At 38.2% G+C, this 14594-nt stretch overlaps 1 protein-coding gene across 1 annotated transcript in view; it reads left to right on the top strand.

Annotated features, from left to right (window-relative positions):
- lrp1bb (low density lipoprotein receptor-related protein 1Bb) overlaps positions 1 to 14594 on the top strand; it is a 308255-nt gene that overhangs the window by 195895 nt on the left and 97766 nt on the right. Inside the window, exons 22-27 of the mRNA XM_084421996.1 lie at positions 261 to 461; positions 2179 to 2424; positions 4776 to 4973; positions 8228 to 8432; positions 10339 to 10503; positions 10880 to 11124. Of these exons, the coding sequence (XP_084278122.1) occupies positions 261 to 461; positions 2179 to 2424; positions 4776 to 4973; positions 8228 to 8432; positions 10339 to 10503; positions 10880 to 11124 (1260 nt within the window). The remainder of the gene's footprint in view (positions 1 to 260; positions 462 to 2178; positions 2425 to 4775; positions 4974 to 8227; positions 8433 to 10338; positions 10504 to 10879; positions 11125 to 14594) is intronic.

Genomic DNA, 14594 nt, shown 5'->3' with positions numbered 1-14594 from the left:
CCCAAACTTTTGAACGGTAATTTACTGTATGTTTCATAATAAAATGTTTAAATAAGTGTTGCAGTTTTGATAAAATGAGTCTCTGTGGATTAAATGAGCTGACATTTGCTAAAAGCTTCTGTCTTTATCTGACGTCACCACAGCTTGACGTTCCGCCACCTTTTAAAATGTACCCTGATTTATCTTCATGCTCAACTACAAACAACAATTTAAGGCTGACAGCTTGATTTAAGAGGTTTGACTGAATGTTGTGTCCCAAGGGAAGTGTATCAGCAAGAGCTGGGTGTGTGATGGTGACAACGACTGTGAAGACCACTCGGATGAAGACTCGTGTGAGTCCTCCATCTGTAAGCCCCCTACTCAGCCCTGTGCGAATGACTCCAGCACCTGCCTGCCTCCCAGCAAGATCTGTGACGGGAGAAATGACTGCGCTGACCATTCAGATGAGGGCCCTTTCTGTGGTGAGTGCGTGCGAGGCTTTGATTAGAGCGTCATCGGCTGTACTGTCCCAAGATTTGATTAAAAAAATATATAATTTCAACTCTAAAATAGGATTGGATGAGGCATGTTTGAAGGTACCTGTGACTGGCAGATTATACATTAATGTGCCTGTGTTGCTTTAAATGTGAATGTCAGCTTAAAGTTAATTTTGTCCGCAGAGCTAACAGACATGGTCTAAAAGTCACAAAACTTTGATTTTTTGAATTCATTCGGCCTTTAATCAATGCAAGTGTCGCAGTGCATATTTATCACTGGGTCCATAATGCTTGTGTTCACAGCCTTATTCACTGTACATCCTGTGACTAACGCTAATTGAAAACTGATATGGTATTACATGAGGTCTGGTGCATTCTGCAAGAAATGTTGGATGGATTGAATTAGAATTAGTCATGCAGTCTATCAATACACAGGAAGCCAAACCATGAAAAAAAAGGCAAATTACCAATGAGAATAAAATACCTGAGGAGTATAGATTTGGATTCATTCACTTGAGTAAATCAATATGTATTGTGTTTACCTCTCCATGGGTAAAAAGATTTTGATAATACTGTGCCTACACAGTCGGCATGTCTCTCAGGGCTACTTGAATCTCTTTAAGTTGCATCCTTGAGTGAGTGTAATGGAAAGCCTGCACATGCTCTGTAAACTACAGACACAGGGAAAAATAAGTCCCGTCTGAATCAGAGCTAAACATGAGGATCTGTTTGCCTGTGAAGCCTTCACTGGGGAAAGTGTCTCCTGAGAGTCACCGATGTATAATTCTCAGAAATGCGAGTAGACAAACATTTCAGTGACTTTCAGTGCCTTGCCAGCACTCGCCCATGGGAGCCCACCGCTCATGTTCTGAGGAAGATGTGTATTATCTGTCTGACTAGACCTCCTTTTGGCTTGGGCCTCTCATTGCCAATTAGATGGTGCCAATGGACCTTGAGTGGGTTGACTGACTCAGACCAGCGCAGCAGGACTCAATGCCATTTGTAACCTTTGGGAAGCAGCTATTCTTCACCTCCATATAGACTTCAGGGTCCCCTGTGAAGAAAATTCAATTCTCTCTTACGGCCACAGAGGGGATCATCATAATCAGTAGAGGCAAAGAGACCTTGGAAAGTGTCATTTTCAACAAGCTGTGTTTTCCCTCCCCTTTGTCTTTCTCTCTTAAAAAGGACCAGGTGCTTCTATGAAAGGAAAAGGCTTATATATTAGAGATGAGAGACTAAGAGTACCGGCGTTTGTCTGATCCGTTCTGAAAAGAGATGATATATCCGAAACCCAGTTTGCATTTCTTTTAAACTCAAGAAAAAGGCATTTCCACCTTGAATGAGTTTGTTTGGCCTGCATAGCATGTGGAGTCGGTTATAATTCAGACCTATGGTTTCTCGTTGAATCTGCCTCATGAATAATGTAATTACTTGCATAACTTTTTTTTTGACACTCTGCTGGTGATGTTGATTTGGTCAGTGTAATGGCATAATGGCCTAGTGAAGAAAGACACACCAAAACTTTTGAGGTGAAGAGCGATAAGCTTCTAGTCTTGTGCAAATGTTCAATGCAAACCAAACCTTCTATGTTTCAGTTCACACCTTGAATCTCATATGCCAGCAAACATGGCTTCAAATCACCAGCTTTTCAAATTGAATCTCTTTTTGCCCTCACTCATTCTGTTCTTGTCTGTTCCAGAGAAATGTTTGCAAGGTAATGGGGGTTGCAGTCACCAGTGTGCAGTGATCCCCAGCAAAGGGGTGGTGTGTTCATGTCCCACCGGACTCCATCTAGGCTCTGACAACCGAACATGCGAGACAGTGGACTATTGCTCTGCTCACCTAAAGTGTAGTCAGATATGCGAACAGCATAAGACCACTGTCAAGTGCTCCTGTTATCCCGGCTGGAGCCTTGATCCAGATGGAGAGAGCTGCCACAGCACAGGTATTTAAATTCCTCAGACTTACAGGTTACCATAGAAATGTGGTAAGGGATTCACCAGTCCCCTACATATATATACTGTATATATATATATATATATATATGCTTCTGCCATGATGCTTTAAGCTTGATGTCGACTAGTCACTTGTAATGGCCTATAGAGGGTGCAACAGAAAATAAATCTTTGAAGTCAAAATGTTACAATGACAAATAAATGCATCCTCCGAGAGTACCCCACAAGACATGTTTGATTTTACCATCTCGATGCTCAATCGGGAGAATGCACATTTTAAAAAGATTATTGTACACAGAATAAATGATTAAAATAAGCTGCTCTGTATAGGGCTGTCAAAATTGCTAAAAAATGACGTTCGAATATTCCCTCTAAAAAAAACACATATATTCGAACTATTCGAACATCTGTTTGCGCATTTTGTCAATGACGCACATAACGTCAATAACAGAACAAATTAATACAAAGAGACATAACTACTTGTATAGGTAGTTTATTTAAGTTTAAATATATTTGACAACGTATTACCTACACAAAAACAAGTAAATCAACTAATGGCCAAGACCGCAGACCTCACTCTCGCTCGCTCGCTCACTCGCACTTGCAGGGACTCTCTCTCTCTCGCCCTCACCCTCATGCTGCGTTCACACCAAACGCGAATATAGCGTCTGGCGCGAGTGATTTCAATGTTAAGTCAATGTAAAGACGCGTTTACGCGTGTCTGGAGGTCTTGCGGCGCGAATGAGGCGTCACGCTCTCCGCGCGTCAATTTCGCTTCAAACTTTTGCTTTAGACGCGCGAATGGATTCAAAATGTTCAAGAGTCCAACTAGATGCGGTAGACGCGAATCCGAAATTGAACGCTCCAAGCGAGCTGTGCTGTGGTAAACATGTAACTTTTCCTTGACATGAAACGGTAAATAATCAAACCAGTGGAAGCCTGCAGTGCATGAAACTGCTGTATCTAACCTACCTTATTCATGCAATATCTATTCAGTCAGTACAGTAGCCTACACTTTAGTAATGTTTCTGTTTAACGTTAACGCTTCTTCCTGTTACCTGTCCCTGACCCCTCAGGCAGCACGCCCACTCGCAAAGCAGACAGCCGCGCCTCTGCTACCGCGGGCGTTTTTCCACATTCAAATATTAATTTTCACATTCTAAATTCAGTTTTTTAAAACTATTCGAATATATATTCGAATTTATAATATTCGTTGACAGCCCTAGCTCTGTAGGAGTAATAGCCCTGTGGGCAGAGCGGTGTCATATGCCATAGCTGTGCACAAGGCAACCCGTGTTCGAGTCTCAGCTTGAGGTTCAGGCTTATTTGTTCATTAATGACGTCACCAGCGACTAGTCGATGTCGACTCGACTTTCATCACATAAATGCCGACTTTAAAAAATCTGAAGTCGTTCAACCCCTGATCTATAAACATTTTTCAAATACAAGCTTCCAAAAACTGATGGTGTTGTGTAAGGAACAGACTGACATTTGAGTATCACAAGAAAGTAGCAGTATTGATATAGACTAATTATGATTCTCAGTGAAATAACTGCACTGTGCATTTATGTCTGCCCATAGTGGATCTGTCCACAGTACACAGCAATAAGAGCAACTGTAATACAATGACAGTGGGATACACAGACAGGAGCTTCCCATTGAGAAGCTAATGTCTTTATAGCAGCATGCCTGCCAAATGCTTTTAAATTGTCTCAGGGAATCTGAATTTAGGTCATTAGTCTGAATATGACAACAAGCATCTGTGTGGTATTTTATGGACTTAGTGACATGTATAGCTCTTGAGAGTAAGTTCTTGTTGAAGTAGACAGCCACATTTATAGCTCTCAGCAGGCATCTCCATTTTTTTTTCTTAGTTTTTTCTTCTCTAAGAGAAGAGAATCTTCTCTTAGTTTTAGTTTTTTTTGTTTTGGTAGGGGTGATGTTGCCTAGTAGATAAAGAGCTGGACTGGAAACTTTTTTTAATACTCAATATAAATTCTATATAATAATAATAATAATAATAATATCTATAAATATATATACCCTAAAAATACCTGAATCTTTTAAGGCCCATTTCACCTGCTGCACTTTTTGATCCACATATGAGGGTTTTGTTTTTGTTTCTAAAGACCACTCAAGTGTAAAACACCATTATTCTAAGGTTTCTCTAGAAGAACTGTTCCTGTAAATGTCTTTGATTAAAAATATCAGCTACAAGACTAATTAGTGGTTCTGTATAGAAAAATGTGCATGGCTGACACTTCAACACAAAGCGCAATGCTCTTGTAACCTCTAATGCACAGGTGTGGTATGTTAATAATCAATTTGTTTCTTCTCCAAGATCCCTTTGAGGCTTTTGTTATCTTCTCTATCCGGCATGAGATCAGACGAATCGACCTTCATAAACGTGACTACAGCCTGCTCGTGCCCGGCCTACGGAACACCATCGCTCTCGACTTCCACTTCAACCACAGTTTGCTTTACTGGACCGATGTAGTGGAGGATAAGATTTATCGGGGAAAGCTCTCAGAGACCGGAGGTAATGAACACCCAAATTGATGTCCCATTCCCTCTTGGTCTTTGTTTAACCTAAGCTTTAGTTTGAGCAGATATTCTGTTTCCCAATTCCTAGTATGCAGATCACGTCCCCAGAATAGTAACGCAATACAGTATGCATTGTGCGTACAATGGCTCTTTGAATGAAGCAGAAAAACTCTGAATACCCTTGTATTGTTTTGAAGACTATTTTGAAGCTGCATTAAGCACACATCTGAGTCTCTCTCTCGAGGAGCAGGCCCCCAGTGCAGCTATTGCTCTCTCCTTTTGTTAGAATTCCATAAAGCTCTCCACAGCTGAGAATAATTGCAAACAGCTATATTATAGATAGCTGAAAAAAAACTTGTTTACTACTGAGGTAAAACTTTCTTTTCTTTAAAACAGTGTTTTCTTTTCCTGAGTTTTTTTTTATTTTCAGAAACCCTGTTAAAAAAGACTAGCAAATATTGCGTTTTGGATGCTGATAAGGATGTTGGTATGCTTGGTGTCCAAAGCAGGTTTCTTAAAGGAATAGTTCAGCCAAAAATAAAAATATTTTTGAAGAAAGGTTGACTTTCAGTGTATGAACCTCTTTTTTTTTTTTTTTTTTCATAATTTTTATTTCATAGAAGTCATACAAGTTTGGAACCAGTGTTAATTAAGTATTATTTAGAATGAATATTATTATTATTATTATTATTATATTTTCAGCGGGGTATTCCAGAAAGCAAGGTTAACTTACCATCAACATATACCTTACCCTCGGTTGATTAACCCAAACCTTGCTTACTTGAGGTATGCAAGTTTCAAAACAAGTTTCTGGACTAAGTTAGGGAGTACCCGGAGTATGAAACACATGCGTTCCACTTCATGAAGTGGACGAGGGAAGTTTATATGGACAGACCCTCGTCCCCTCGATTTTAACAGAGGGAGCGAGTCTACTCAGATGTACACTTCAAGCAGCTCTATATCCAACAATTCAACTTGATTGTGGCATCACAGCAGATCACGCTTACCTGAAGTGTATGATATATTAAATGTTTTGATAATTAATTGCATAATAGTGTATAATATATTAATTATGGTGAGAGATTTATTTCATTTGTGTAATTTTATTTTTCTCCAACAGCGCATATACCTATAGGATTTTATATATTTTCCCCAACTTATATAATGGTGCATGAAACAAATTCACAATAAAAAAAGGGCTTTAAATATTAAATCAGCTCCATAGTGAATTCCAAATGATCATGGGCTTAGTGCATTTCATTTAAAACATTATGCACTAGTTCCTCCAGTAGTGGGCACTCGTGCAACGTGAGCAATGACGCACATCCGAGTAAACGAGACGGAGGGAAGTTAGCGAGTAAAGGGCATACAAATTTGGAGTGGAACGCAACCTAAGAAGAAGCGCACCATACTTTCTTCTTCTTTTGTTTAATGATGATTTACATTCTTAGTGCATATCGTCACCTATACATAGCGGTTGTGTAATAACTTTTTAATCTTATCTTTTAATCTTTAATCAGTTTCTTTATTACTGTGAGTGTGAACAATAATTATATTGTTTGTTTGATGCTAATTATATATTAAAAAAGAAACACTGATGGAACTAAAAAAAACAGTCTGTGCTTGCAAAGATAATATGGCTGTATAAGTTTATTTTTTATGTTTATCACATATGTATACATTATATAGAAAACGTCTCATTGCAAAAAACACTTTTGAGTGCAGATCCAAGATGTTTGAGATGAGGGCACATATGCTCTGAATACCTCTGAAGTTAACTAACCCTGGATCATAACTTGCTCCGGAGCAGGTTAAGTTCAGAGGATAACTTGCTATGGGCTTAAATATCCTGAAAGTTACCTCAGGTTTTGGAACCGAAAGTTGAGGTTATCTGCTTACTTTGAGTAAACCTAACCAGGGCCGGGTTTCCCGATAACGATGTATCTTAGCTCTTAAGAGCGCTTTCTACGTGCAAGGTTACGAACCCTCGCAGCAATTCCACGAGCGTTTCCCAAAAATGAACTTAACATGAACTTAGCGAGAACGCGCTCTACGTGCTACTTAAGAGTCGCTGTCGATTCGCGTAGTGCTGAAATATAACCTTATATGGAATCGTATTCTGAACGTTTAACCTAATATTTTTCATATGTTGTGGATTAGCAATCAAGACAAGTCTATATAAAGCACCTACAGGCGGAGGCACTGACAAAATGGCTGAAAAAATAAAATAAAATAAAAACCACGAAAAGATACCTTTCAAAAAGATGACATTAATGTCCTTTTAGAGGAGATAGAGCGAAACAAAGTAAATTTTTAACACATTTAAAGGATTTTTTGTATTAATTTTTTTGTTCATTTAATTTTGATTTAAATTATTAGATTAAATTATTTCTATTTTTTTGTTTTGTTTTCTGACCTTTTTAATTATTTAATTTATACATTAATTTAACCAACAACATAAAAAGAGTAATAAAGTGTACAATAAAGTACAATCAAAACCTTATATTATAATCACATTGCATTTGAATAAAGTTAAAGGTGTAATCTGCCGGTTGTCCTGCAGGTGTCCTCATAAATTTGTCTTCTTACGATGCACTTGGGGATGTACGATTACTCCAGAGCACTCGTAGATCTACGAAGATTTTCAAGTGCTACTTAAGCTACGATGCTTTTGGGAAACAGACCATAATATTAAGATCAGTCGTACGATCGTTTTTACGATCAACTTAGGCTTACGATGCTTTTGGGAAACGCAGCCCAGGTAAGTCACATAGCCTGCTTTCTGGAATATCCCCCAATTTTCATTTTAATGGTAGGTGAAGTTTTAGTCATTTGCTTTTGTCTTTTTTTATTTAGCTTTAATATTTTTTTTTTATTTTAGGTTTAGTAATTATAATACTTCAACTTCAACTTATTCAATTTAAGTTATTTGCCAATCAGCATTTACTTCTTTTTTTTTTTTTTTTTTTTTTGCCCTTTAACTAGCTTAACTAGCAAGACTCTTTTTGCCAGCTTCATCAGAAAGACATTGCCAGTTGGCCTACATCATTTGCTCGTGAACAACATTACTAGAGCAGCATAAATCAACATAGAAATGCATTCTGGTCCAAGCTGGTCTTTTCTGCAAGGAGTAGCATTTTGAAGAGCTCAACACTTCAAAAGAAAGTTCAAAACAACCAGAATGCTTTGCTGTGCTGAATTCAAAACCCCGTCCACCCTATGAACTAGCGCAAGTGGTTTGTTTTGTAGGTGTGACCGGGGTCGAGGTTGTGATTCAGCATGGTTTGGCCACCCCAGAGGGACTTGCCGTGGATTGGATTGCAGGAAACCTTTACTGGATAGACAGCAACTTGGATCAGATTGAGGTGGCCAAGCTGAATGGGGAAATGAGAACGACTTTGATTGCCGGTGGCATGGAGCACCCACGAGCGCTGGCTGTAGACCCAGGACAGGGGTGTGTATTAGTCTCAAAATTTACCACATCCTAATTTTCTTTCCCCATACTCTGCTTTTCTTTTTCACAATTCCTTCAGCAACATTCACAGCAGTGAGAGCAAACACTGAAAAAAAAGTTTCATCGCATTTTTTTGTTGTAATTTGCCCTCATAGAGACTATCTTGGGTACATAACAGAACAATCATATTTCAGGGGACTTGTTTGTCATCTATTACTAATGATAGTTCTAGAATAACGCACTGCATCTTGCTGTCTGTTTGTTGTGGTCTGTTTCTTTTTTTGTCTCTTTACTCTCAGCTGTGCTCTTCTCTTGCTCAGCTCTTCATTTCTCATGGAGGCATACTGGGGAAAAGAGCCTCAAATATGACAGCATAAGCTCAGGGATGCTTTTGATGGCTGATTTGTTTTTCGTATCACAACACACAGGCACAAATAATAGCTTATTAAATTATTTTCCTCATCATTCTTTATCTGGTTTTATCATTTTGTTATGTATTCCTAATGTTGAAAGCCTAAAGCTGAAACATTTTTGTCCAAACATTATTATTATTTATTTTTTTCTATGAGCAACCCATAGAGGAGAAATATGGTAATCTCCACAGTCCAACAAGAGCTCATATTGGCGCTCAGTTGGATGACATACTGTAAAGTATTTCACTGAAAGCTTAAAAGAACAATTAGGGAAGATTTCACACACAGCAGCGTGGCACATTTAAAAAAGGACCTAATTCATTATAGTTACTCAAACTATAATGCCCCACACAGCTGTGTCATGAAGAGGTGTGTTGAAAATGTACTTCTGAAGGGATTAGCTGTCTTTGTGATTAGCAAGTCTTTTATTTATTGAAAGCCTGGTTTAATGACTGGATGCCACTGTCCAATTAATTGGCCTTCTAAAAAGAAGGCAGCTACATCCTTGTAGCAATATTCATGTGACGCCTTTTTGCATGTTTTGTGCTTACCTGCTAGGTTCCTCAAACATTTGGTTGTCAATTTAATTGTTTCTGGTGCCTGATGCAGGAACCATGATCACACATTTCATTAGCATATGAGCTTGATGCAAGTATTTAGCATTTTACAATCCCTGAATTACCCCCATTATAATGTGCCCTTTGCTTTCATGCCACCCCAGAGAATTGTGATACCAGTTAAAATGAACCCTCATGTTTGACATTGACTTCACTGGCAGACAGTTTCCTTACAGCATGTAAAGAAAAATAATCATTTGAAATTAATCTATGATTTTACATGTTTAATGATATAAAGCAGTACTGTTCTCAAGGGCAGCATATATAATAGTTTATTATTAGTTAATTTATTCTGGACGACTCAATAGTTAAGTGTTGTCCCAATGAGTAAATAGTGAAAATGACAGTAAAATAAATATTTTAAGCTGTGTTTTATTAGGAAGAATGTGATTTTGACTTTTAGAATGTTTACACTGACGGACTATTGTCAGATATGGTGCATGACAAATGTCATTGTGTTTAGATGAATACTTCATAATAACACCATGTCCTAACCAGACTGGCCGCAACATGCAATAAAAGGTTATCTTTTCCATGTTAATCAGAGTTATTGTCCTAAATAGCCGCGATGGTGACACGCAATGATTCTATTTTTAAAACGGTTTCTATGAAAGTATGATAATGATAATCTCAGGTACTGTGTATGTGCTTTATTTCATGTTAAAAGCATCTAATGTGAGTTTTGAATATCATTTTGTGTGTCTTTTATAGTTATACTGAAAGCAACAATAGCCAGTTCACCTCAGATCTTCAAAATAAATGGAAACAAGAACGTTCAAATTGCACGTAGCCATTTAGTAGCCAAATTGGCTGGTAAGTGAAAAAGTTAATTTCAAGCCCTGTTTATAATCGTTAAGATTTTTATTCTGTACGTAGCATACTTTTCTGGACCGACTGGGATGCCACTTTTCCTCGGATTGAGGCAACGTCAATGAGTGGGAGTGGAAGACATGTTGTGTATAAGGACATGGAGATAGGAGCCTGGCCTAATGGACTCACCCTAGACCATCAGGAAAGGAGAATAGTGTGGACAGATGCTCGGTAAGAGCAAATAATAAAATTGCAAATGAAGAATTACATTTTGGTGCACATTACAAGAAGCATTGAATTTAAGGCAAAATAGTTTAACTTAGATGTTGTGTTTTTTTAAGCAACAATAAATACGGTTTGAAGGTTATTAGTATAACTTAAACATTACATTTTAATCAGTAATGAATGAAATTATGGTTTTACATGTGATTCACTTTGATTCTTATGCAATAATTGTACAACAAAAGCAGTTTTTCAGAAATGAAAAACAAAACTAAAGATGTGCTTTTTCTTTCAGAATTTCCCTCAGGAACTTGTCATCATTGTAACAGCTTGTTGATATGGGCATAGAGTGCCGGTCTCACCTCATGTTTCTTTTTCCCTTCAGCTCAGATGCAATATATTCTGCCCTGTACGATGGCACAGGGGTCATAGAGATCCTCAGGGGGCACGAGTACCTGTCACACCCGTTCGCTGTGTCTCTCTTTGGAGGTGGTGTGTACTGGACAGACTGGAGGACCAACACTTTAGCCAGAGCGAATAAATGGACAGGCCACAATGTAACTGTGATCCAAAAGACAAGCGCCCAGCCATTTGATCTGGAGATATATCATCCTAGCCGACAACCTCAAGGTGGGTTTTTAATTATTTAAGGGGGTAAATAATGAGTTAACAAAAAGCTAATAAATAATTGAATCATAAAAAAAATGCATTTAAATAAATAAATAATTGTAAAAAGTCAAAATGAAACAATTACTACAAATATTAAATATGTCTTTGTTTGCCTGCGACCATTAACCGGCATCAGTGAACATGCAAATGTGTTCATTTATTGAAATTCTCTGGGGCATTTTAAGTAAATATTTTAGGTCAAGAAGGGGTTCAGCTGACAAAGAGGTTTGGGAATCCCTGCCTTAAAATACTGCTGGAGGCAGTTCACTAAGTTTTAAAGTATAAACTTTAAAAGAGTAGCTCTTTTGTGCATTCAATAAATAGAATAATCAAATGGAATTTGTTTATTAAAGGTGAACTAAGTAACTTTTTTTACCTTAACTGAACAGCTTCGGAGTCATTGGAATGGTTATATTACTTATTTCGGGTTGAATGGTGGTCGTTTCGCACCCCCCTGGTGCCCGTGAGCGGAAAATCCGCACTTGCAACTTTGGGGCGGCGGGCCGCCGGCCACCGCGTCAGGAAGTCTCGCGTGATATCAGGTCTCGCGTGATATCAGGTCTCGCGATGTAAACAATTGCTTTACGGCCAAAAGAAATCTGCTAAAATGCCGTCATTATTGCGCTCCCTCACGCTGTTCGAACCCGAATGAAGAAGACGTTTTAAAGAATGTCTCATCTGCTTTGATGTCGTTGATCTGCTAGCCTCTGGTGTCTGAGAATAGCCAACGAGTTTTTACAACAGTGTTGTCAAATATCTATTCCGAAGCTGTGGGGGGAGCTCTAGAGAGAAACCTGCGAGCAAAAAGCGAGAATACAGCGAAGAAATCCCGAAGTTACTGAATGCAGCTTTAAATTGACAACAGTTTGATTATTTTATTTAATAAATGCATAAAATAGCTACTAATTTTTACGTTTACACTTATATTTATGTTTAAATACTGTATTTATGTACTGTGCTGACAGAAAAAAACCCAAAGAGACTGATAATTGATCAAATCACTTAAAATCAAAGATTAATTACAGTGTTGTATATACAGTGCATCATGCAAAGAATTTTGCTGGAGCTAACTAGACTAACAAAACCTTGTTGCCATAGGGACAACTTCTGTTTCTTATACGTATAACAGGCATCACAGTTTTCTTGAAAACTGCTGGAGGTGTCTAGGCGTAAAATCAGAAGAAAAATTGCTATTGAAAAATCTCACCCCTACTGATGTTTAAACTCTTATTTGACCCTCCTTTTTCCTGTAGTGTTTATACCCCATGAGCTCATTCTGTGCACAAACCACATCACAGCAAGCCTTGCAGTTTTCATGTTGACCTAACGTAGCTGCGCGTTATTGTAAAAATAATATGATCTGCCCATGTTCGGGAGACACAGAGACATTTTCTTGCATGCTCTGTGTGGTGAGGATTCATCTGAGCCGAATCCCGCTGATCATTCATTTCTTCTGCCAATTTGGAAGCCCAAACGGCTCTGTTTGAGAGCAGCAGAATAATTGAAAAAGGGGGTCATGCAGAGCGTAAGCAGGCCTGACGTGGACTCAAGATGGGCTCTTTCCTCAACCCAAATTAATTTTAATTGTTTCATGGTACAGTGTCACACGGGGCTTTGTTGCCAGCAAGGGCAGCAGATTATCGTCTGTTAAACAGACTGTGGTTGCTTGAATCTTTGAAGGAAAATGGGGTAAAATATCATACAAAGATGACTTTTATTGGCATTTTCTTTATATTCTTTCTTTGATATAAAAAATTATATTATACAAAATGCATGTTATTTTTTATTTAGTAGGCTACTGACCTCAATAAAATATTTATGTTTACATATAGTCCACAAGACAAAAAATAGCTGAATTTATAAAAAATGACCTTCAAAAGGTTACATACCCTTGATTCTTAAAACTGTGTGTCGTTACCTGGATGATCCACGACTGTTTTTTTTTGTTGTTTTTTTGTGATGGTTGTTCCCTTGATTGTCCTGAGCAGTTAAACTGCCCAACGTTCTTCAGGAAAATCCTTCAGGTCCTCCAAATCCTTCAGTTTTCAAGCATCTGGAAAATATGTAAAGAACTGAAGGATTTTTCTGAAGAACATTGGGCAGTTTAACTGCTCAGGACAAAGGGACTCAAGAACAACCATCACAAAAAAAAACATGTGTCGTGTATATGCATATCTAATAGTATTAATATATTATATTAGTTGTATATTTATAACTAATATTAACTCATCTCTGATTTTTTTTTAAATTGCATTTTGTAATTTGTAAAACGTTAACTGAAGTGATAGCCAAGTGTGCTAGGTTCCCAGATGTCCAAAAATGTAGCCTTCTGCGAGTGTTCATCAGCAGAAATAATCTGATTTGCATCATTTCAACCAGCCCAAAACTGTAGGGAGCCCTGCCAAAATGGCTCATGTCTCCTGCCACAGCACCGGCAGCCGGGTGACTGTTTTACACCGATAAGTGTCGACAAATTGTGCTACACTGCCAGAGAAGCCAATAAGTATGGCTAATCTAATTTTAAAGAGCTCATGGGAAGGTCTGGCTATTAAAGATGTCCAAAATCTGGGCTCTGGCCCCTTACAGTCCATGGCAATTGTGTTTATGTTTGGCCTACGCAGTTCTGGCAGGATAGTGGCGGACCTCTGAGGGTCCGTAGGGAGTGAAAGGGGGCTATGCTAACTAGCCTAATGGGCTAAGGCTACAGCCGTTAGCCGGCACATGGTAAATGCATTATGTGTGGTGAAAGAACTGAGGGTTGAGTTTCAAGAGATCGACACCAGTTTGGAGGGCTCCCATTTTTAGTGCCTGTGTGGCCTGCAGTGTTGTAAGCACTTTTCCAGCACATTGCTGACAGGCAAACCACTTCAAAATTACTACTGGAGTTTGCAGACACAGACAGGGTGTATTTTTCCCTATTCGGACAAGGCTGAAGCAGTGAAAATACAAATTATACTCAGCACTCTCTTTACATACAGCGATGTTAAGGTAAAGTCTGATGTATGTTTAACCCTCTGAGGTCGGCAAACGCGCCCCCGCGTTTTGCTGGATTTTTTTCACATAGAAGCAACATAAACTTAAAAAAGTCCGTCATTTACGGTCATATTAATAAAATAAATACATGATTATAAACTATAGAGGGTCTTCTTTTTTTGTGTACACTCACATTAACATCAAAACCTTGTTTTTATTTTTAAATAAATAAAATAAACAGGGTGTGCTTTCAGCTCACTCTGTCTCCGCAAAAATCTTTTTGAAACAAGTCTGGAAAATGAACTGAAACTCAGCTAATACTTATCACACAACCATGAAACATGCGTCTAAAGAAAGCTTTAAATTTCTACTTTTAAATAAAACAATTCACATTCAAAACAAATATTCTCCTGCAATGTAATCTGTAAGAAACTAAAGAGAAGTACAGTTTCTCCCGT

This window comes from Rutilus rutilus, assembly GCF_951802725.1.
Source record: "Rutilus rutilus genome assembly, chromosome: 10".
NCBI classification, from domain to species: domain Eukaryota; kingdom Metazoa; phylum Chordata; class Actinopteri; order Cypriniformes; family Leuciscidae; genus Rutilus; species Rutilus rutilus.
Note: the sequence above shows the minus strand (reverse complement) of the source record. Positions and strands in the feature narration are given on the sequence as shown.